The sequence below is a fragment of the Xenopus laevis genome, chromosome 6L (genome assembly GCF_017654675.1).
Source record: "Xenopus laevis strain J_2021 chromosome 6L, Xenopus_laevis_v10.1, whole genome shotgun sequence".
Lineage (NCBI taxonomy): Eukaryota > Metazoa > Chordata > Amphibia > Anura > Pipidae > Xenopus > Xenopus laevis.
This window is the reverse complement of record NC_054381.1, coordinates 150,652,759-150,674,948: the sequence shown is the minus strand read 5'-3', so window position 1 is coordinate 150,674,948 and position 22,190 is coordinate 150,652,759. Positions and strand designations below refer to the sequence as shown.

At 39.7% G+C, this 22,190-nt stretch overlaps 1 protein-coding gene across 1 annotated transcript; it reads right to left on the bottom strand.

Annotated features, from left to right (window-relative positions):
• Nucleotides 1-1,195: 1,195 nt before the first annotated feature.
• Nucleotides 1,196-20,726, bottom strand: fam83a.L (family with sequence similarity 83 member A L homeolog). The gene is given in 4 exon segments (NM_001086494.1): nucleotides 1,196-2,059; nucleotides 12,154-12,278; nucleotides 15,204-15,371; nucleotides 20,081-20,726. Coding segments are annotated over 4 exon segments (1,332 nt in total). The 5' UTR covers nucleotides 20,555-20,726; the 3' UTR covers nucleotides 1,196-1,494.
• Nucleotides 20,727-22,190: the final 1,464 nt, after the last annotated feature.

Genomic DNA, 22,190 nt, shown 5'->3' with positions numbered 1-22,190 from the left:
TAGTGAATTTGCCCCCTAGGTCTCTGATGGGCTGCTTGATGAGATCAGACCTGGGTGCAATCACAGCCCATGCACCCCTGTTAGTTACGTCATTGAGTTTGCGAGCTACAAGTCATTGCATTCCAAAATGGTGAGCAAAGAACTGTGTCTGCCCCATGAATACAGTGCTGTTTGCCTTCACTTTCCTTTATGAGGGGTGGGCTGGGTAGCCCCATAAGCTTCCCCTTTATTCCCTCACGTGTTCATCATTCAGACACACAAATTAGGGAGCATCAGGGTATCCAATCAATAACTAATAGTACAAGAGACTATTCTCAAGCAATTTAGATGAGCAAGTGTAATAGGCATCACCAATTCAAATACCTTTAATGTGCCATTATTTACAAGTATATTTAGCAGTGCTTTGTTAAGAATACAATAAAACCGTTACATACAGATAACTAATAAAGATGGCTCTACACCAGAAAAAAATTGTTTTTATAAGAAACCTGACTGTATGCAGTGAAATTCTCCCTTCATTTACTGCTGTGGATAGGAATTGTCAGACAGTCCCTATCTGCTCTGCAGGGAAACAATCATACTTATGAACAGCAGGGGGAGCCCCCGCCTTACTTCCCAGCCATGCAGAACTCAAGCAGCTTTGTTTATGACGATCCCAAACTTAGGGGCTGGCCTCAGGTACTTTGCCACATTAGTTGCCTTCAGTTTTCCCTGCCCCTTTAAACTTTTCCCATGGTTTATAAGAAAACTGCCCTGCATTTTGCACAGTGGTGTAACTACAGCTGCACTGGACTGGGTGCAGAATTTGCACCTAAACCCCCGTAATCTCTTCCACCCATGAAAAATGTGCCTATATGGATAACTTTTACCTACTGTCCTCCATCCACCCTCTATGTCTCTGATGGGCTGCTTGATGAGATCAGACCTGGGTGCAATCACAGCCCATGCACCCCTGTTAGTTATGTCATTGAGTTTGCGAGCTACAAGTCATTGCATTCCAAAATGGTGTGCAAAGAACTGTGCCTGCCTCATGAATACAGTGCTGTTTGCCTTCACTTTCCTTTATGAGGGGTGGGCTGGGTAGACCCATAAGCTTCCCCTTTCCTCTCCGCTACTCATTCCCTCACGTGTTCATCATTCAGACACACAAGAGACTATTCTCAAGCAATTTAGATGAGCAAGTGTAATAATCATCACTGATTCAAATACCTTTAATGTGCTATTATTTACAAGTATATTAAGCAGTGCTTTGTTAAGAATACAATAAAACCGTTACATACAGATAACTAATAAAGATGGCTCTACACCAGAATATGGTCTAAAAGACTACAAAAATATCTCAATGTACAATGTTTACAGAAACATTTAAAAAATACATAGAATTATATGAACAAATGCTATGGTTTGAAGCATTATAACCCTTGACAGTCTTTTCGCTGGGTTCCTACTTTCATTATTGGTATGTTTTGCCCCATGGTCAATGCAGTCCAGAAACTAGGTCATGGTGGATCTAGAAAATAAACTCCAGCCTTGATTAAACCTTGGCGTGCTGAAGTCATCTTGCCTCATCCGGAAAGACCTATAAATGTTGGCATTATTGTTAAAGAAGGATGATGGAGAGTCTGGGGCATAGTTCCTTTGATAGTAATTTGGTTGGTAGTTGCTTTGAGGAGGTGGAGATATCAGAGAAGGGTATCCATGGAGTGAATTCATCCTTTGCAGAGGAGACCTCACAGGAGATCTGGGTGGAGAAGCTAAGACTGGATCGGTGGACTCTGGAGACTTGGGCCGTTGAGAATCATTTGAGATGCTAGCAGTTGATGTACTACTGAAAGGTTCTGAGGTGGTGTTAACACTTTCCGGGGTGCTGTCAGTCATAACGCTCACTCCACTGTCCTCTCGCCTCAGAACAGGAGCCATGGGAGCTGGAGATTTCAAGCCCATGACTGGCTTTGATGACCCATACAAGTGCCTGAACTCCTCATCAAACAGCTCTACCACAACTCCAGAAAACTTGTACAAGAAGTTCCTGTGGACCTGGCCTGAGAGCCACGTGAAGCTGTGAAAAGTAGAGGAGAAAATTTATTAGAAAAGCTAAAAAGTGTTGCAGAATATTGTGTATTATCTTGGTTAAAAATATGGCCATAAAATGTCTTTAAAAAAACCCTATCATATACAAAGGTGTATTAATATCCTATTAGGCCCCTGTGCGGAGCCCATCACTTCACCAAGTACCATATATCTGCCCAACCCACAATGTGACACAGATTACATCACTAAGGACCAATAATAATGATGATAACATCACTTAGCACCATTAATAAGTATATATTTTACAAGATATACATGTATAGACAACACAACATACATCAAAGTACCAATTATAAAGATACACAAGAGAAAGGAGGTCCATGTGATGGATAGGCCCCACCTTGATTGGATAACATCTAGAGAAAGTCTAATCTAATGAGATGTAGCTAGTTCTCTGCATGATGCTGAGCTCTCAGGCACAAGACCAGATTCCTGTGGCACCAGAAATTAGTTTAAAGAAAAATCCGCTGCTGACACTTTTATTGGCTGATAATATTTGCTAATTGGCACCATGCGATCAATGAAGTTTTCTAGTCGTAAAAGCAAACAAGTGATTATTGTGTAAGCCCTAAGGCTTGTGTGATGCCAGTGGAAAACAATATGGCACCAGTTACTATCATTGCTTAGGAACAGAGAAAGATATTTGCTCTGCCCTTACAGGAGAGAGGGGCATATCAGCAGAGGACAACAAAGTCCAACCCTGCAGAGAAGGAAGTCGTTGGTCAGTGTCCACAGTCAGTGGTAATATCATTGGAACGTGGGTTCTGGCCTGCAACCTGATGGATGTTGGGAAGGAGGAGTCCACCACTGTGAGATCAATGAGGAACACAGTCTTGGAACCCATGATAGAAGACATACCCATAGCACAGTATAAATTGTAGGAGAAGACCATCCTGGGAAGCAGGAAGAAAGAACCTTGAGCTCTATCTGTGTTAGGAGGGACTGACCTGCCTGTGAGATAATGTGAGCACCTGTATGGGTAAGTCTCAAGAGTGCTGGCAGAAATAAAGGAGGGGCAGCTATTATTAGAGCTTGCTATGTGGGAGCATCTGCCCATATGCAAGGGAAAGGTTTTTCGGGGGGGAATTTTTTGTTCATATCGACACAGAGATTCAAATACAAGTGCAATATAAAGTGGCTCAATATAAACAATGGTCTGTGGCAGCTTAAAGCAGCCCTGGGTTATAAATGGGGTGCAGCTTTTGGAGCTCTGAACCTTTCTATATTTTAAACCCTAAATAAAACGTATTACATTTGATGTCAGTCAATGAAAAACTCCAGCTTTGGGCAAGGATTAGTTCTATAGTCATGTATCTCCCTGGGCCATTCAGTCCCATACAAAAGAAATAATTCCCCCCTTTGGGCTGAGGCTGGCGCCTAATTGTAGATTGCTACTGAGAACAGATAATTCCCTATTTTATATATATATATATAATGTCAGTACAGTGAACGCACTCCTCCCGGATTTAGATTGTCGATGGTGGTGCGTTGGTCAAGGCTTTATGATATATTCCAGATGAATTTGTGAATAAAGCACATTGATTTATTTCACCAAAATGAAAGAGTGCGGGTCCATTTACTGGAATATATATATATATATATATATATATATATATATACACGTCTACTTATACAGCACCTTAGGCACAGCGCGCATAGCAATTTAATTCTGAAGTATTTAAAAGTATATAAGAATAGAATACAGGACTACTTGTTTATACAGCTCTGTGGGATAACTCAATAAAGAGAACATGAAAATATATATCTAATTATGTATTTAAGGCAGTAATAGCAGGAGCAGGCGCCTGGATAGTGATGCACTCAGTGTGCTGGAGTTACTACTGGTTACTATGTGTTTGGAAGCAACACAAGCTTGAAAAGTTGCCAAATAAGGGCTGTGATTGGCTATTTGGTAGCCCCTATGTGGACTGTTAGCCTACAGGAGACTCTGTTTGGCAGTACATCTGGTTTTTATACAACCAAAACTTGTCTCCAAGCCTGGAATTCAAAAATAAGCAACTGCTTTGAGGCCACTGGGAGCAACATTTAATGGATTGGTAAGGAACATGTTGCTCCTGAGCCCCTGGTTGGGGATCACTGACTTAAAGAATAAGAAGTCCTACTGTCCCATGGAGAATTTCTGATGATGGATCAATCACTTCCCTACTTTGACCACAGAACATATTATGCCTTTGTTTTAGTCGTGTATATGACCTACATGTTTTATTCCTGCAACAAGATCCAAATGTTGAGCTGATACTAGTTGGGATCTCTCAAACCTTCATCACCTCCACTGTGACTATGATAAGAAGCAAGTCTGGCCTGGATCCATCTCACTCTCAAGTCACACATTTCGACAGGAAAGTTCTCAGTCCTGCCCCATTGTGACCTGAATCCAATCCTACAAACTGGAGTTGGTATACATACTTCTGGAAATTAGGCATATTAGATATAGGATGGCAGGCAAGATCTAGAAATCTAGAATGGCTGGGATTTTCATTTTGTTCCTTGATTTTCCTGTAAAATCCGTTCCCAAAATCTGATCTGCCAACTGCAACATCAGCCACACAGGCACATGGGATCTCCAAATACTTTCTCACAACGACTGGTAATTAGGAACATGTAGGAACATGGAAGACGAGATACGGAATAATCCTAACGACAGTTTATTATGGTGTTTGTATTGCTCTGCCCTCCGGCATCAACACAAGAAACCCATTCAACCCCATTCATTTAAAGGAAAATTCTTCTTTTATGTGAATTTATTCTGCAATCTTCAAGTTTAGGGATTTGTGCTCAACATGATCTGATTTAGTAATGAGACTCGTATAAATCCCTACAGCCTTCCAGGGGTTTGGGCTTTGCACCTGGACCTGTGTAGCACCGAGCAGGATCCTGACACTGAGAAGCACAATCTTCCCTCCCCTGATATAGATATCAGTTGTACATTTGTATGCAGGAATCAAAAACAAATGACTAAATACTGTTTTAAAACAGCTGTTTAGGGTAATGGGAGTTTAGTTGAAGATCTGGAGAGCTGTAGGTTGTATACACCTTCATCTCCTAAATTGTCACTATATTAAAACCTTAAACCTTTAAATACAACCGCTTAAATCCCTATGTTTTCCATTCTTAATCTCTCCCAAAGTCCCTTCCCAGAGACTATTATCCCACTGTTACTATAGGCACCATCTCTCCCTACTATACCTGTTATGCCACAGTCACACTCCCTTCCCAGAGACTATTATCCACTGTTACTATAGACAACATCTCTCCCTACTATACCTGCTATCCCACAGTCACACTCCCTTCCCAGAGACTATTATCCCACTGTTACTACAGGCACCATCTCTCCCTACTATACCTGCTATCCCACAGTCACACTCCCTTCCCAGAGACTATTATCCCACTGTTACTATAGACACCATCTCTCCCTACTATACCTGCTATCCCACAGTCACACTCCCTTCCCAGAGACTAATATCCACTGTTACTATAGGCACCATCTCTCCCTACTATACCTGCTATCCCACAGTCACACTCCCTTCCCAGAGACTATTATCCCACTGTTACTATAGACACCATCTCTCCCTACTATACCTGCTATCCCACAGTCACACTCCCTTCCCAGAGACTAATATCCACTGTTACTATAGGCACCATCTCTCCCTACTATACCTGCTATCCCACAGTCACACTCCCTTCCCAGAGACTATTATCCCACTGTTACTATAGGCACCATCTCTCCCTACTATACCTGCTATCCCACAGCCACACTCCCTTCCCAGAGACTATTATCCCACTATTACTATAGGCACCATCTCTCCCTACTATACCTGCTATCCCACAGTCACACTCCCTTCCCAGAGACTATTATCCACTGTTACTATAGACACCATCTCTCCCTACTATACCTGCTATCCCACAGTCACACTCCCTTCCCAGAGACTATTATCGCACTGTTACTATAGACACCATCTCTCCCTACTATACCTGCTATCCCACAGTCACACTCCCTTCCCAGAGACTATTATCCACTGTTACTATAGGCACCATCTATTCCTACAATACCTGCTATCCCACACTCCCTTCCGGGAGACTATTATCCCACTGTTACTATAGACACCATCTCTCCCTACTATACCTGCTATCCCACAGTCAAACTCCCTTCCCAGAGACTATTATCCACTGTTACTATAGGCACCATCTCTCCCTACTATACCTGCTATCCCACAGTCACACTCCCTTCCCAGAGACTATTATCCACTGTTACTATAGGCACCATCTCTCCCTACTATACCTGCTATCCCACAGTCACACTCCCTTCCCAGAGACTATTATCCACTGTTACTATAGGCACCATCTCTCCCTACTATACCTGCTATCCCACAGTCACACTCCCTTCCCAGAGACTATTATCCCACTGTTACTATAGGCACCATTTCTCCCTACTATACCTGCTATCCGACAGCCACCCCAGAGACTATTATAACCATAAATATTATGAGTGGTGTTTGCAAGAGGTGATTAAGTTGATGCTCTATATTCACACAGTTGCATTGGGCCCCCTTATCTCCAATGTAACCTCTGATAGAGCTAATAAAGCTGAGGGATGGAGAGACTAGGGCAGGGGGCAGCAAACTTTACTATCAAAAGAGCCATTTTGCCCCCTCTTCCACTAAAGAAAAATAGTCTGGAGCTGCAAAACATAACACATCTTATAAAATTTTAAAAGTTTTAACCCTTTTTTAACTACAGACAACAAACAGAAGTGCAATGTGTATGTGTAGGCCTAGTTTGAATTTAATTAAACAGTAAATAGCCCTATTAAATGCTAGTGTTCTCGTCTGTTTAATGTGATTTCTGTTTCTGAAGCTCCATGCTGATCTTCCCTCTCTTGTCTTGAGTATGTGACCATGGTAAGGACCATGATGAATCATCTTGCTGTGGCTCGGTCTTGCCTGTCACGCCGTCTATACAGCCCTCGCACCTGCTGGCGGCTTCCTGAGTGTGCGACCGCGGTAAGATAACCGTTAGATTACCGCGGTCAACACACTAAAGAAGCCGACAGCAGGTGTGAGGGCTGTATAGACGGCGTGACAGGCAAGACCGAGCCACAGCAAGCAAGATGAAGAGCCGCATGAGGCTCCGGAGCCGCGGGTTGCCTACCCCTGGACTAGAGCAATACATACATTCTATAAGCAAACTGATTGTTAAGTGAAGCAATGGTGCATGAAGGCTACACCCAGTCCTGGCACAGGCTACAAATGTACCTTCCAACGTTTAGATAATAAATAAGAATTAGTGCCAAAAATATAAAATAAGGATTAGCGGAGTCATAAATCACAATTTGCATACTAATAATTCCTAATAATTCCGGACAGGTTTTAAGCATCTGTTGACTGATTCACAACACTAAAAGATGGGCTGGAAACCTTATTAATGCAGAGACCGGGGAGAACAATAAAAACACTTATATAAATAGTATTTTGGTTTATGTTCCTGTAGTCCCATAACTGGTTCTCTTTCCTTTCCATCTACAACAGGAGTCCTATAAAGCTTTCTCATAACATCAACACTCTTCTATAGGGCTCATTTATCCAGTGTGTAAAGTTCAATTCAGTGTTCAAATTGCCCACAATGCAGTGCTTTTTCCCCACAATTCCAGCCCCTTGAATGAAAGTAAAATTGCTCAGACTGCCCTTCTAAGAAGTTTCGTAATTTACTTTTTTTTGTAGTTTTCAAGATATTAGCAGTTGTCACTTTTCTAATATAATGAATAAATAAAACAACAGCGCCACCTGTTGTTCATTTTTGCCAACAAACCACAGCCATTGGAATCTTTTATAAAAAAAGTGGTAAGTCCTGTTCCGAAAATGAAGATATTAAGTAGAGTAATCTGGTGTTTATCTGTTGAGATTTAAAGTGGTTATTCACTTTTGAGTTACATTTTAATATGGTGTAGAACAGAGATCCCCAACCTGTTTCTCATGAGTAACATGTTGTTCCCCAACCCCTTGGATGTTGCTCCCAGTGGCCTCAAAGCAGGAGCTTATTTGTGAATTCCAGGCTTGGAGACAAGTTTTAGTTGTATAAAAAAACAGCTGTACTGCCAAACAGAGTCTCCTATAGGCTGCCAGTCCACATAGGGGTTACCAATAGCCAATCACAACCCTTGTTTGACATCTCCTGGCTCACAGGTATAAAAGGTTGGGGTCCCTGATATAGAGAGTGATATTCTAAGATAGTTTACAACTGGTTTTCATTGGGGGTTTTTTTGTATTAGTTTTGGTTTTTGAGTTATTTGGCTTTTTATTCAGCAGCTCTCCAGTTTGCAATTTCAGCAATATGGTTGCGAGGGTCCAAATAACAAGAAGGCAAATAATTCAAAAACAAGAAAAAATTAATAAGGAAGACCAACTGAAATGTTACATTCTATAACATATTAAAAGTTAACTTAAAGGGCAACCACCCTTTTTCAGCAAAGTAACAGCACAAGCACTACCTTGTGCTGGCTTACAGTAAATGTACTTTTTTTAAAAAAATGTTTTTACTTATTTGGCAAATCACAACAAATGCTGAGTAACAGCATAGTCTTGTATGGTCTTGATTAAATACAATTATGGGTTTTTCAAATCTCAACCTCTTCCTTGGAAACCTAGTCACGGGCAGGATAACTGAACCTTGTTAAAGGGGGGGGTTCACCTTTAAATTAACTTTTAGTATGTTATAGAATGGCTAATTCTAAGCAACTTGGAAAATTTTTTATCCTTTTTCATCACTGGGTTTAGTTAATGTTTAACTGATTTTTTAGCAGACAAAGTATGGAGATCCAAATGACAAAAAAGACCCCTTATCCAGAAAACCCTAGGTCCCGAGCATTTTGTATAGAAGGTTCCATAGCTGCATCTGCAAATATTTTATTTTGGGTTTGTTTCCTGCGAGGCCAAGTAAAAAAGAGTAAGTACGGGTTTGGAATCCGTTATCCAGAAACCCATTACCCAGAAAGCTCTGAATTATAGAAAGACAATTTCCCATAGACTCCATTTTATCCAAATAATTAAAAATTTTAAAAATGATTTCTCTTTTCGGTGTAATAATAAAACAGTAGCTTGTACTGGATCCCAACTGAGATATAATTAATCCTTATTGGAAGCAAAACCAGCCTATTGGGTTTATTTAATGTTTACATGATTTTCTAGTAGACTTAAGGTATGAAGATCCAAATTATGGAAAGATCCGTTATCTGGAAAACCCCAGGCCCGAGCATTCTGGATAACAGGTCCCATACCTGTACCACTGAATCCCAATGTTCATCTTTTTATGCAACTGTAAATACACCCATTTGTTATGGGCTTTGCTTACAACAAGGTTACACACAGCAAATATAATTTTGCCCCTTATCTCCCCGTAAATGTCCAAAAGACAAGCCCCCAAGCATGGGCCCCCCTAGGACTCCAACACCCAGTTTGGAAACGTACAAAAAAGAAGCCAAACAAACGCACAAACACCACATCAAACTCATTACAAATTAGCTGTGTCTCTGAATCTACTTGTTAGATACTCTTGGCTAGATACTCTATATTTTGATTTAATTCGCAGCTCTGTCATAACAAGGAGAATATTGTATAACATATCAGGTGCCTGGCACATCGAGGGAGTTTGAGTTCACACCCAACATCTGCACAAATACAACAGATAATGTTGTGGCAACGGAACGCACCCACCAAACACCTCTGATGTTCTGACAATTCAGATTATTCATAAGATGGATATCAGTTTAAATATCAACTGAGCAGCCCTTGGCTAAACACCAGGAGCCACAAGCAGATCCATCTTGTGACTCTAGCAATTACCATTAATGTGTAGCCTTATGGAGCATTTGTTTTTAGATGGGGTCAGTGACCCCCATTTAAAAGCTTGAAAGAGGAAAAAGAAGAAGACAAATAATTCACAAACTCTAATAAAAAAAAATATCGCAGGCCAATTGAAATGTTGTTTAGAACTGGCCATTCTATAATGTACTAAATGATAACTTACAGGTGAACCATCTCTTTAAAGCTGCCACATTCCCTTCAGTTGGGCCCTGAGCAGTGACAGGAGGCTGAGTATGAATTCTCATTCGGATGACATTTAGAGAAAAAGCCAATTTGTTATTCTAGATGCATTTCAATTTCCAGCTTGATGCTCAGTCAGGGTGAGAATTGGGATGGACATTTATTTACTGTCCTGGATATTGTTGGAGCAACGGCTGAATGACTGATAAATCAATGTGTTACTAGATCTCTAAACGTTTCGTGAATAAAGGTGGATCCTGAACAAAGTCTGACAATCACTGCTCTTAAGGTCGCCAAACGAGCTTATGTCTCCCCGATATGCCCACATTGAAGTGGGTGATATCGGGCTGATCCGATCGTGGGTCCTAGGGCCGCCACGATCAGATCGTAATGCATCAGATACAGGTGGTCAGATCACGGGACACAGATAAACACACAGATGCGCCAATGGGATTTTTTAACCTGCCCGATCAAGATCTTGCCAGATATCGATTGGGAAAGCCTGTCGGATGGCCCCACACACAGGCCAATAAGCTGCCAACTCTGTCTGTCGGCAGCTTTTATCGACCTGTGTATGGAGGCCTTAAGGCAGTAGTGTACCTTGAACATGCTGGTAAAGTTTGGGGGAGGCCTTGTGTACTTCCTCAGGCCTGTCCCTCCTTCCTGCCTCCTAGGACAGTAAAGCACAACTTGCTTTATTGATAATACAGTATTTTCAGTACTACAGTATGCTTCTACAACAGCAAAGCCCAACCTGTGTAGGGGACTATAACTATAACATCTCATGGTGGGTCCAGTTCCCCCTATAGTTGGACTGTCTGCTTCTAGAGAGGGATCCCCAACATTTTTTACCTGTGAGCCACACTGAAATGTAAAAGAAGTTGGAGAGCAACACAAGTATGCAAAACGTTCCTGGGGTGCCAATTATGGACTGTGATTGGCTATTTGGTAACCCCTATGTGGACTGTCAGACTACAGGAGAGTCTGTTTGGCAGTACACCTGGTTTTTATACAACCAAAACTTGCCTCCAAGCCTGGAATTCAAAAATAATCACCTGTTTTGAGGCCACTGGGAGCAACATCCAAGGGGTAGGAGAGCAACATGTTGCTCACGAGCCACTGGTTGGTGATCACTGTTCTAGAAGAACTTATATACTAATATACTAATACTATACTACTTTGCAGCATCCAGAGATCTTTGTGACACTACTCTTAGGAGGTTATTTAGCAAAGGTTGAATTTTAGAAAAAATTTTTATACCTTGAATTAACTCGCAACTCGAATGGTTTCTAATTTCAGAAAAAACTCGAATGGTTAAAACTAAAATCAGCAAGTTAGGGGTCAACAACAAAAAAACTCGAATTGATCGAGTTGTCGCCAAAAAAAAACCTGAAACGCTCAAATTGATCGAGTTTTAGGGCAAAACCCTTCAAAACACCTCAGACATCATGGAGGCTATTAACATCTTCAGATGGTTCAAGGGACCTCTGCCATTGACTTCTACATGACCTTGACAAGTTTTAGATGGTGTATTTTCGGATTTGAGCTATTTCCAGGATCGGGTATAATAAATCTAAAAAAAAATGTAAAAGCTTGAAAAATTCAAGTTTTTTTAAACCGAAAAAAAAAATTGGAGTCAAAAAATTTTTTTGGACTCCAAAATACACTACATTTTTTTGTGGAAAATACAACTCGAACCTAAATAAATGTTCCCCTTACAGTAAAGACTATGACAGAAGCATCATGTCAAGCAACAACACAATGTAAAGAACCTTATTAATACAACACTTATTCTACTAACTGGCAATCAATCAACCACCTTTTGCTCCTGCGTCAGTACCAACAGAAGAGACATTAAAATGTTTTCTCCTGATCTTGACTCTATGTGATTTTGACAGTAAATGTCAATACACTGATTTCCACCCAAGAGATAGGTCTCCCTCATACAATACTTTAATAATGAACAACTTGTAGCGATGGGAAGAGCCAGATGTATGTAACTCACCTATAAGAACCAGACAAGACGCATCTCCAGTCAGATATGATGAATTTTTCATGAATTTGGCCTGCAAACTTCTTGCCAGATTTCGCACAGTAAACATCTCCAGTTACACTTCTGACGGAAATATTCTGAAAAAAACAGAAAGAAAAAAGATCGGATTATTGCCTCTTGATCTATCAAGTTAGGCCGGCTGGGAAGTTCAAAGGTTGCAGAGAAATTTCAAGTGTTTGACCTCCGACAGCTCAGAGGTTGGAGAAAGTTTGTATTTTGATGGATCAGCAAGTGTTCAAGCAGACATGCCCTAAGACTAGGGTCAAAAAGAGGAATTTTGTTTTTTTGCGAGACCCAATTAGATATTATTTGTTCCTGTTATGATCAAGAATTGTCCACACATCAGTGAGTAAGTATTGTAAGTGGCAGTCAGTAAGTCCCTACAATGTCACAAATGTTTTCATAAGTAAATGCAAAGATATTGGGGTCTGGGCAACAATGTGACTATATAATGTGTAAGTCTAGCAAGGCACAGGGAGCCCTCTCGGGCCATATCAGGTCACTGTGCCTGATTCTGAGCTTTGAGAAGGAGCCATCACTTCTGGATGGAACTGCTTTGCGACAGCTATTGTTTTTCACCCATCTAATTGTACTTCAATGCGACCCAAGTCGGTTTTTCCTGCTTGGGTGCTATTCTTGTGTCTAACATTAGGTGGGGATAGGGAGAAAATGTAAATTTTAGAAATGCAAACAAATCTTTCAGGAGAGGTGTCAGGGAGCTGCTATCTGGTTAGCTGTCCATTGTTCTATTGATAGGCGGCTGATAGAGTTACCACCTTTTCCGGAAAAAAAATACCGGTCTTCCTATATATTTATAAGGGGGATGATATTATTCCAACTCTCAGTGTTACAGTAAAGAGCTACTGACATTTTTCAGAACACAAGACACACGGTTGAGGGCACCTGGGAAACTTGACAATGTGTCTAGCCCAATGCCAAATTTCAAAATGAAATATTAAAAAATCTATTTGCTCTTTTGAAAAACGGATTTCAGTTCAGAATTCTGCTGAAGCAGTACTATTAACCTAAAAAACACATGTCAGTATCCCTTTAAGTAACGCTACACAAATCATGGATGTCTATGTTGAGTCAACTTTCCAAGTGGAAGAGCAAATTAATCTTGGTTTGGAATAAAATAAGTTATGGCACAAAAACAACAGCATGATAGAATGCTAGGAAAAACACAGGAGTCTGGAAGAATCAATGCAATCGTAGAATTATTTACTGAACTGAGCTGCCTTAGAGGGCCACTGTCCCCTTAAAAACAGGACTAGATGTTTAGCCCAAAGTAAACCTAAACCAAAGCTTGATCAAAGGGGAGCTTGGGTAGAACACCAAGGTCAGGAAGGAGTGGACAATAAGGACAAGGGGATTGATGATCAGTTCCTAACATTTACTATTCATGGTGCAAACTTTGTGACTTTACCCACAATGTAGAGACTTGCTACGTTTCTATTGGCTGTAACTGAGCTGATTCTTCAGGATTCAAAAAATGACTTTGCAGCAAAACTATTGCGCTCTGTCTCCTGTTACTCCAGGTTGAATGTAGGGCACAGTTATCAATGCATTCTTTGTATTTACTTGGCCCTTTGTCACTCATCGCTGCAATAGATTGTTGATTTAATGCTGAGTTAACTTGTACAGTATTGACAAAGGGACTTATTAAGTATCATTTTATTTCAAGTGTTTGAGTAACAGGGTTTGTCGGATTAATAAAAACTGTTCATTGTTGATGTCTGCAATTCTATCCAGAATATTGGCCTTTCTATGACTACAGAGTTTTTATAGAGTGTAAATAGATAATACAGATAGACAATACTGATAAACTGATAGTAGAGCGACTGATATAGACAGACCTCTGATAAATAGATAGATAGATAGATAGATAGAGAGAGAGAGAGAGAGAGAGAGAGAGAGAGAGAGAGAGAGTGAGAGAGAGATAGATAGATAGATAATAGACAGCAGACAGATAGATAAATAGATAGATAGATGATAGATAGATAGATAGATAGATAGATAGATAGATAGATAGATAGATGATAGATAGATAGATAGATAGATAGATAGATAGATAGATAGATAATAGATAGATAGATAGATAGATAGATAGATAGATAGATGATGGATAGATAGATAGATGATAGATAGATAGATAATAGATAGATAGATAGATGATGGATAGATTGATAGATGATAGATAGATAGATAGATAGATAGATGACAGATAAACAGATAGATAGATAGATAGATAGATAGATAGATAGATAGATAGATAGATAATAGATAGATAGATAGATAGATAGATAGATAGATAGATAGATAGATTGATAGATGATAGATAGATAGATAGATGACAGATAAACGGATAGATAGATAGATAGATAGATAGATAGATGATAGACAGACAGACAGACAGATAGATAGATAGATAGATAGATAGATAGATAGATGATAGATAGATAGATAGATAGATAATAGATAGATAGATAGATTGATAGATGATAGATAGATAGATAGATAGATAGATAGATAGATGATGGATAGATAGATAGATGATAGATAGATAGATAGATAATAGATAGATAGATAGATAGATGATGGATAGATTGATAGATGATAGATAGATAGATAGATAGATAGATAGATAGATAGATAGATAGATAGATAGATGACAGATAAACAGATAGATAGATAGATAGATAGATAGATAGATAGATAGATAGATAATAGATAGATAGATAGATAGATAGATAGATAGATAGATAGATAGATTGATAGATGATAGATAGATAGATAGATAGATGACAGATAAACGGATAGATAGATAGATAGATAGATAGATAGATGATAGACAGACAGATAGATAGATAGATAGAGAGATAGATAGAGAGATAGATAGAGATAGATAAATAGATAGGTAGATAGATAGATAGATAGATAGATAGATAGATAGATAGATAGATATATTACAGATAAACAGATAGATAGATAGATAGATATACCTTCATATGAAGGTCTCTAACTTGCAGTTTTTCACACATTTGGGTAAAGAGATGCAGTTTGTTTGCATCAAGGAGCAAGTAGACAAATATGTTTCTCTTGTTCGCTGCCTCCAGCACATCACAGAAAATTTCAGCATCCGTGAACTCATCCATCAGTATAGCCAAAACCTGAAAGGAACACAAATGGGATTTTTTTTTATTTATCCTGTATATAGATCTGGGGGGAGTGCAAATAGTAACAACTGCCCTGGACCCTTGATGAGTAGCAGTTATTGTTAGTAAAAACTGAGAAGATATAGGGTAGCAGAATGAGATGGAAATTGGAATCAGTAGGGCAAATTGGTGTCAGTAGGAGAAGTCGGTGACAGCAGGACAATTTAGTGACAGCAGGATAACTTGGTGTCAGTAGAAATTGGCGACAGGACAAGTGTCAGTAGAACAAGTTAGGCCAAACTTTTTGTTCAGTAAATGTTTATATTAGTGTTGCCCAAACACCAGCCCTTCAGTTGCATTTCAACAATGTCCGTAGGTTGGTCCCCTTGTTTCTGTTTTGCTCTGGGCCCCTCCATAACAAAAAGACAACAACATTACATTTCAAATGAGATGCATTAATACATTATTCATTTCAGTCACTGGAGAAACGCTCTCCACCCTCACTTGTGAAATCAATAATCCTTTGTATCTGTGATGGATGAGGCAGCAGCTCAAGCTCACTGATCCCATAGATAAAGCCAACCTGCCCCTGGATGAGATTAATCTGCCCAACTGGTTATCCACCGTCACTGACCTCCAGTCTATTTGCCAACAGGCACGTAGTGGCCACACAAGAGTGCTAGCTCTAAAGACAAGTTTACACAAGCAGTGAGTTGTACAGGGCAGAACCCAGGTGTCTCTTTGTACAGGCCATGAGCAGAATGAGTGGGATGCTGAATTGTCTCCCAGTAAAGACTATGACCCATATTGCTTGTTGTGCATTAGTATCACCCATGGACTTGACTATATCAGCACCTCCAACTGTGTCCGTACTGAATTCTCACACCTCCCAACATTTTGGAAATAAAAAGAGGGACAAAAAAGTTGCTGCACGTAGCATGATGACATTTTTTGACCACACCCATTTTTGTGGCCACCCCCCCTAATTACCGTGTTTATTTTACAAAATTTGGCAGGTTATAAAAGTTTGAACATATTTCTGTGTTTTTTCCCCCCAGTTATTACAGTTTTGCTAATGAAGGTGAATTGCCCTTTAAGCTGTGAGTCTAACTTCTCCCAAAGGATCTGTTATCTTATATTGTTACAATTACTTATTTGCTTATCTAGATACATTTGTATTGTTACAAATGTATCTAATCTTCTGTTGTGGCTGTTCTGTGCTCTCTGCCCAAAGCCAATTAAGTTAGAAACTTTGTTTCTTTTTCTGGCTGTTCAGTGCAGAGAAAAACAGGACTTTCCAGTACAAACGAGGGACTGCGGGTTGAGCTGTCAAAAGAGGGACTGTCCCTCTAAAAATGGGACAGTTTGGAGGTATGAATTCTGGGAAAACAAAAATGACGATTTGCTTCCATAAATTGTACTCAGCATCGTGTTCATAAATGACCCTTCTTGATGATACATTGAAGCTCAGACAAGTCCATAGGATATGGGAGTTTTGGAGAAAAGCAGAGATTAACTGTGCAAGTTCTTGCGCCAGGGGGGGATATAGGGTTTGAGCATTGTCAATAGACATCCTTGGGGGTATAATAAATTCAGAAAAAAAAATTTTTCCACAAAAATTTGGATTTTATGGCATGGGTTTTTGGCATTCAGAGTTTATTAAATAACCCCCTAAGGGGCATATTTATCAAGTGTAGAATTTACAGTTTATGGGAGTTTATAAAAAGTCCCATAAACTCGAAATTTGGAAAAAAAAACCAACCAATCAAAATTTATTAAAAAATTTTAATTTTTTTAAATACGGGTGAATATTATCGACCTGCAAACTCTAAGGGGCAGATTTATCAGAGGTCGAGGTGAATTTTCAAATGAAAAAATACAATAGAATTTCAAGCTATTTTTTGTGTACTTCGACTAGGGAATAGTCCAAATTCTATTCAAATTTGGAAAAAAATCGAAAATTCGAATATTGAAATTTATCATGTCTCGTCTCTTTAAAAATTCGACTTTGACCATTCGCCATGTAAAAACTTGTGGAATTGCTGTTTTAGCCTATGGGGGACCTCCGAGAACCTATTTAGAGTCAATTGATCAAAGTTTTTTGGGGGGAAAAACTCCCAATCGAATTCGATCAATTGCGCTATTCCTTCGATTGGTATGATTCGAATTCAGCCAAATTCGAATTCAGCCGAATACGGACTTATTCGACCAAAAAAACTTCTACTTAGTTTCGGTTGATCTTTTTGAAATTCGAATTTCGAAGTTTTTTCAATTTGAAATTCGACCCTTCATAAATATGCCCCTAATTCAATTAGAATCAAACGACTCCAAATAGATTGTAGGAGGTCCCCCATAGGCTAAAACACCAATTGGGCAGGTTTTAGATAGTGATTAGTCGACTTCGAATTCTTAAAGGGACAATACATGATACATTTCGAAATTTTAATTTTGAATTTTTTTAAACTGGAATCGAATTTGGACTATTCCCTACTCGAATTACACTAAAATAAACTCAAAACTCGGATTTAAAAATTAGAATTTTCAATTCGACCCATGATAAATCTGCCCATAAGTGTGTAGAGCAGACTTGTAATTAAATATCCCCAGGGAAATCCAGCCTGTGCCCCCCCCGGTAGCTGTTGCTGAACTGCTAACAAGCGGGTTCTGTAATTCACCCAAAGATGGAACTGGAGGGTTTCCCGAGTGACATGATCAGTTTGGATACAATGAAGTCTGAACAAGCAAAAAAGTCCTGAAGTTGTTCCCCTTTAAATTAACGTTTAGTATGATGTAGAGAGTGATATTCTGAGACAATTTGCTTTTCATCTTTTACTATTTATGGTTTTAGAGTTATTTGGCTTTTTATTCAGCAGCTCTGTAGCTAGCGGCAATCTGGTTGCTAGGGTCCTAATTACCCTAGCAACATGCATTGATTTGAATAAGAGACTGGAATATGAATAGGATAGTCCTGAATAGAAAGAGGAGTAATAAAATGTAGCAATAACAATACATTTGTAGCTTAACAGGGCATTTGTTTTTGGACGGGGTCAGTGACCCCGATTAGGAAGCCGGAAAGCGTCAGAAGAAGAAGGCAAATAATTAAAAAACTATAAAAAAGAAAAAATGAAGACCGATTGAAAAGATGCATAGATTCTATAATATAATAAGAGTTAACTTAAAGGTGAACCACCTCTTTAACGGCATGTAAACACATTATCTTCATCACCTGCAAAGCCACAACAGATGTGGTTTTGTGAAACAGACAGTTTTGCTTCTGTATTTGCTGCAGGCACAGGTATGTAACATGATCATACAACTCCGGCTTTTCCTGCAACTGTCACACAACTGTTTTAATTATTGAAAATGATCAACTTTGAAGTTGCTGCAAACGCAAATGAAGAAATTGGTTGCTTTTTCGCCTTTACCCTTTTGTCTGTGATGAGACCAAGAATCGCCATGGATAGAGAACCTCTGGCATTCCAGCTGCTGTAATACAACTCCCAGCATCGAGAGCAACGCAGCAGGAGTTGGTGGGAGTTGCAGTTCTTCAACAGATGCGGTGCGAGAAGAGAATCTGCACGTTTGAAAAGAAGTTTTATTGTGAGGCAACTTTGGCCGATTTAGGAAAACAAAGCATTCCAAGTGCCACCCCGCCGGCGATTTTGAGTCTAGCCGGTGGGAAGGCTTTTTGGGGAAATTAGTCGCCTGAAGAAAAGGAGATTAGTCGCGGGGCAACTAAATCTCCCGAAATCTTTGCTTGTGCCAATGCCCTAAATGAACTTTTAATATGATGCAGAGAGTGATATTCGGAGACAATTTGCAATTGGTTTTTATTTTTTATTTGTGGTTTTTGAGTTATTTCGCTTTTTATTAAGCAAAACAAAAAAAGGAAACAGAACTTCAGCAGGTTACCTGCAAAACATTTATTTAAGGTTGTGGTTAACTTGGAATAAATATTTTTCAGGTAACCAGCTGAAGTTCTGTTACCTTTTTTGTTTTGCCGATTCAACAGCAGAGCAACTTCAAGGAAATTGGACACAAAGTATTTTTACTCTATTCTACAAACCACCAACACTTTTTTTTCTTTTTGAACTTTTTAGTCAGCAGCTTTAGAGTTTTCAATTTTTAGCAATCTGGTTGCTAGGGTCCAAATTACCCTAACAACCCTAGCAATTATTCTATTTCGTGCACTTAGGCACTTAGAGGCACATTTATCAAGAGTTGAATTTCAAATTCATGCGAGTTTTCTAAAACTTCCATAAACTCCTAGAACTAGAAGTTCGACTGGTCTAAATTTATTAATAAAATAGTTTTTTTTTACTCGGATGAATTGAAAAGAGCCGAAAATTCGATCAAACTCGACTTGAATGTCAAGAAGGCTGCAAACATCTCCAAACTGATCCCTGCACCTCTCCCATTGACTTAAAACAGTAATTCAACAGGTTTTTTTTTTTTCAAATTTCGAGTTTATGGGACTTTTTATAAACTCTCATAAACTGTAAATTCTACCCTTGATAAATATGCCCCTTAGGGGGTTATTTAATAAACTCTGAATGCCAAAAATGTCAAAGTTTCAATTGGACCCTTGATAGATCTGTCCCCTGATCATAGGCTAAAAAGTTCAGAGAAGTTTTTCGGGTTGAATCCCATGAGAGTAACCCCACATTGCACCACACAGTAATTGGGGGACACGCTAGTGAACGCGACCCGGTTTGGTACTGTACCTGGGTGGTTCTGTGAATACATCGGCGGATGGTTTCCCTCACATTGTTGGTTTTGTCCGTCTGGAAGTAGACGGTGGCACTGGACTTGTCCTTCAGATAAGGCTTCTCCTCCGCACTCCAGTTGTGTAACGTAGACACCGGTTCACTCTTATCCGAATTCATAGGGTAGAAACACTCTGATTTGTTTCCATTGGCCGCTGAACCGCACTCCCCTTCTGTCTGGTTATCATTAGAATACATGGGCTCCTTGATGTTCTTCATTATATACTGGATCTCATCTCCAGAGAGAAAGTCCACCTCTCCTTCTTCATTGAGGACTTTCTCATAGTCTTCCACCCCACCGTCCAAAAGGGCATCGGTAGCCAATCGGGCGCTCTCGTTGTAGCTGTATTCTACTTTGCACAGTCGGGCCCATTTGTTTTTGGCTTCTTCAAGCCTTTTCCTAATTTTGCCAAAGGTTTTGGATCTGTTCATGTTCCCAAGAGGCAGGGTCGTCTAGTTGTGCAAAGATTGTTGTGCAGGATCAAAGGAGGTGAGATGAATCCTGCTGCTCTGTGGTTCCTCTGAAGTTCTGATCACTGATCCTTTCCTGGGATTGTGGCTATTGGATTGGGTTCAGGAGTGGAGTGCAGCAACACCTTCATTGAGTGCAGATAATGGCAACACTGAGAAGTGCACAGGCAGCTCTGCTTATATCACAGCAGAACAAGCTTACCTGCGGGCTACCTCAGTCTGTGGCTCGGCAACTCCCCCAGGAGGATTGTCAGACCTTGTTACATCCCTCAGTCACTTCTCAGAATGTGTAAAGCTTCCACCTCACCCCTCACCCGCTCCCTCACATAAACATCTACATTCTCAGGACGGCAATGAAAGAAGAAGTGACCCATTTCATTGCCTGGGAAAATAATAACGATGATAAACAATATGTCGTTAAATGAATGGTTTCCCAATGAACATTGAAAGCAAAATATTTACTAGTAGATTAGAATAATAATATTCAGGTGTGGGACCTGTTATGCAGAATGCTCGTGACCTGGGTTTTTAAGTCTAATAGAAAATCATATAAACATTAAATAAACCCAATAGGCTGGTTTTGCTTCCAATAAGGATTAATTATATCTTAGTTGGGATCAAGTACAAGCTACTGTTTTATTATTACACAGAAAAAGGAAATCATTTTTAAAAATTTGAATTATTGAATTAAAATGAAGTCTATGGGAGATGACCATCCCGTGACTCTGAGCTTTCTGGATAATGGGTTACTGGATAATGGATCCCATACCTCGATTTCGTATTCGATTGTAATGTAGCCCATGGTAGATGTCCTTCCCTTAATGCTGAGCTTTATGGATTATGTTTTTTTTCGGATACTGGATCCCATACCTGTATTTGATTAAAATGTAGTCTATGGTAGATGACTTTTCCATATTTCAGAGATTTCTGGATAATGGGTTTCCGGGTAATGGATTTCATATCTGTATTTGATTAAAATGGAGACTATGGGAGATGGCCTTCTCGTAATTTGGAGCTTTCTGGATGATGGGTTTCCAGATAACGGATCCTATACCTAAGCTAATCTAATATTGCTCATAAGAGCCATTTCAATCAATGTGGAATTTATTTTGCCCCAAAGTTACTTTTCCCAATAAGACATGTTATTACATTCATGGATCACATATTAAATTAAGGGGGAACAATATCCCCACGCCTTTTTAAAACATATTCTCCCCTGCCCCCGCCACCCCAGTCCCTACCTGAACCACAAAGTTGCCTTCCCTGAAAAATCCCTTGGATCCCTGTAGCCAAGTCAGACCAAGTTTAGCCTAGTCAGTCCAAGTTTAGCCAAGTCAGTCTATGTTTAGCCAAGTCAGTCCAAGTTTAGCCAAGTCAGTCCATTTTAAGCCAAGTCAGTCCATGTTTAGCCTAGTCAGTCCATGTTTAGCCAAGTCAGTCCATGTTTAGCCAAGTCAGACCATGTTTAGCCAAGTCAGACCATGTTTAGCCAAGTCAGTCCAAGTTTAGCCAAGTCAGTCCATGTTTAGCCAAGTCAGTCCAAGTTTAGCCAAGTCAGTCCATGTTTAGACAAGTCAGTCTATGTTTAGCCAAGTCA